Source organism: Eimeria mitis, genomic scaffold (genome assembly GCF_000499745.2).
Source record: "Eimeria mitis Houghton genomic scaffold, Emh_scaff10515, whole genome shotgun sequence".
In the NCBI taxonomy this organism is placed as follows: domain Eukaryota; phylum Apicomplexa; class Conoidasida; order Eucoccidiorida; family Eimeriidae; genus Eimeria; species Eimeria mitis.
This window is the reverse complement of record NW_013567308.1, coordinates 663-1,022: the sequence shown is the minus strand read 5'-3', so window position 1 is coordinate 1,022 and position 360 is coordinate 663. Positions and strand designations below refer to the sequence as shown.

General features: G+C 50.6%; 1 protein-coding gene across 1 annotated transcript in view; it reads right to left on the bottom strand.

Annotated features, from left to right (window-relative positions):
- Positions 1 to 356: 356 nt before the first annotated feature.
- The window catches only part of EMH_0099360 (uncharacterized protein), a gene marked incomplete at both ends in the record, with an annotated part of 554 nt that continues 550 nt past the window's right edge, over positions 357 to 360 (bottom strand). The window contains one exon of the mRNA XM_013494142.1: positions 357 to 360. Within this exon, the coding sequence (XP_013349596.1) occupies positions 357 to 360 (4 nt within the window).

Here is a 360-nt window from a genome sequence, read left to right as displayed (position 1 = left end):
CTGCTCCAGCAGCAGCAGCAGGTGCTGCAGAAGGAGCAGCAAGTTAGGAGTGTCTGCTGCAGCTGCAGCAAAAGCATTGTTACAGCAACTACCGAAGCAGCTGCAGCAACAACTGCAGCAGGGGTTCTAAACCCTAAACCCTAAACCCTAAACCCTAAATTCAGCGCCTCCACTATCTGCTGCTGTGCTGTTTGCGGCTCTGTGGGGTCGACGAGTAGCAGCCTGCACACACAAACCCTAAACCCTAAACCCTAAACCCTAAACCCCAAACCCTAAACCCTAAACCCTAAACCCTAGATAGCTATCTAAACCATCGTTCTTTGCTCACCTCAGGTTGTTTCTTTTTGCTGCTGCTGCTAT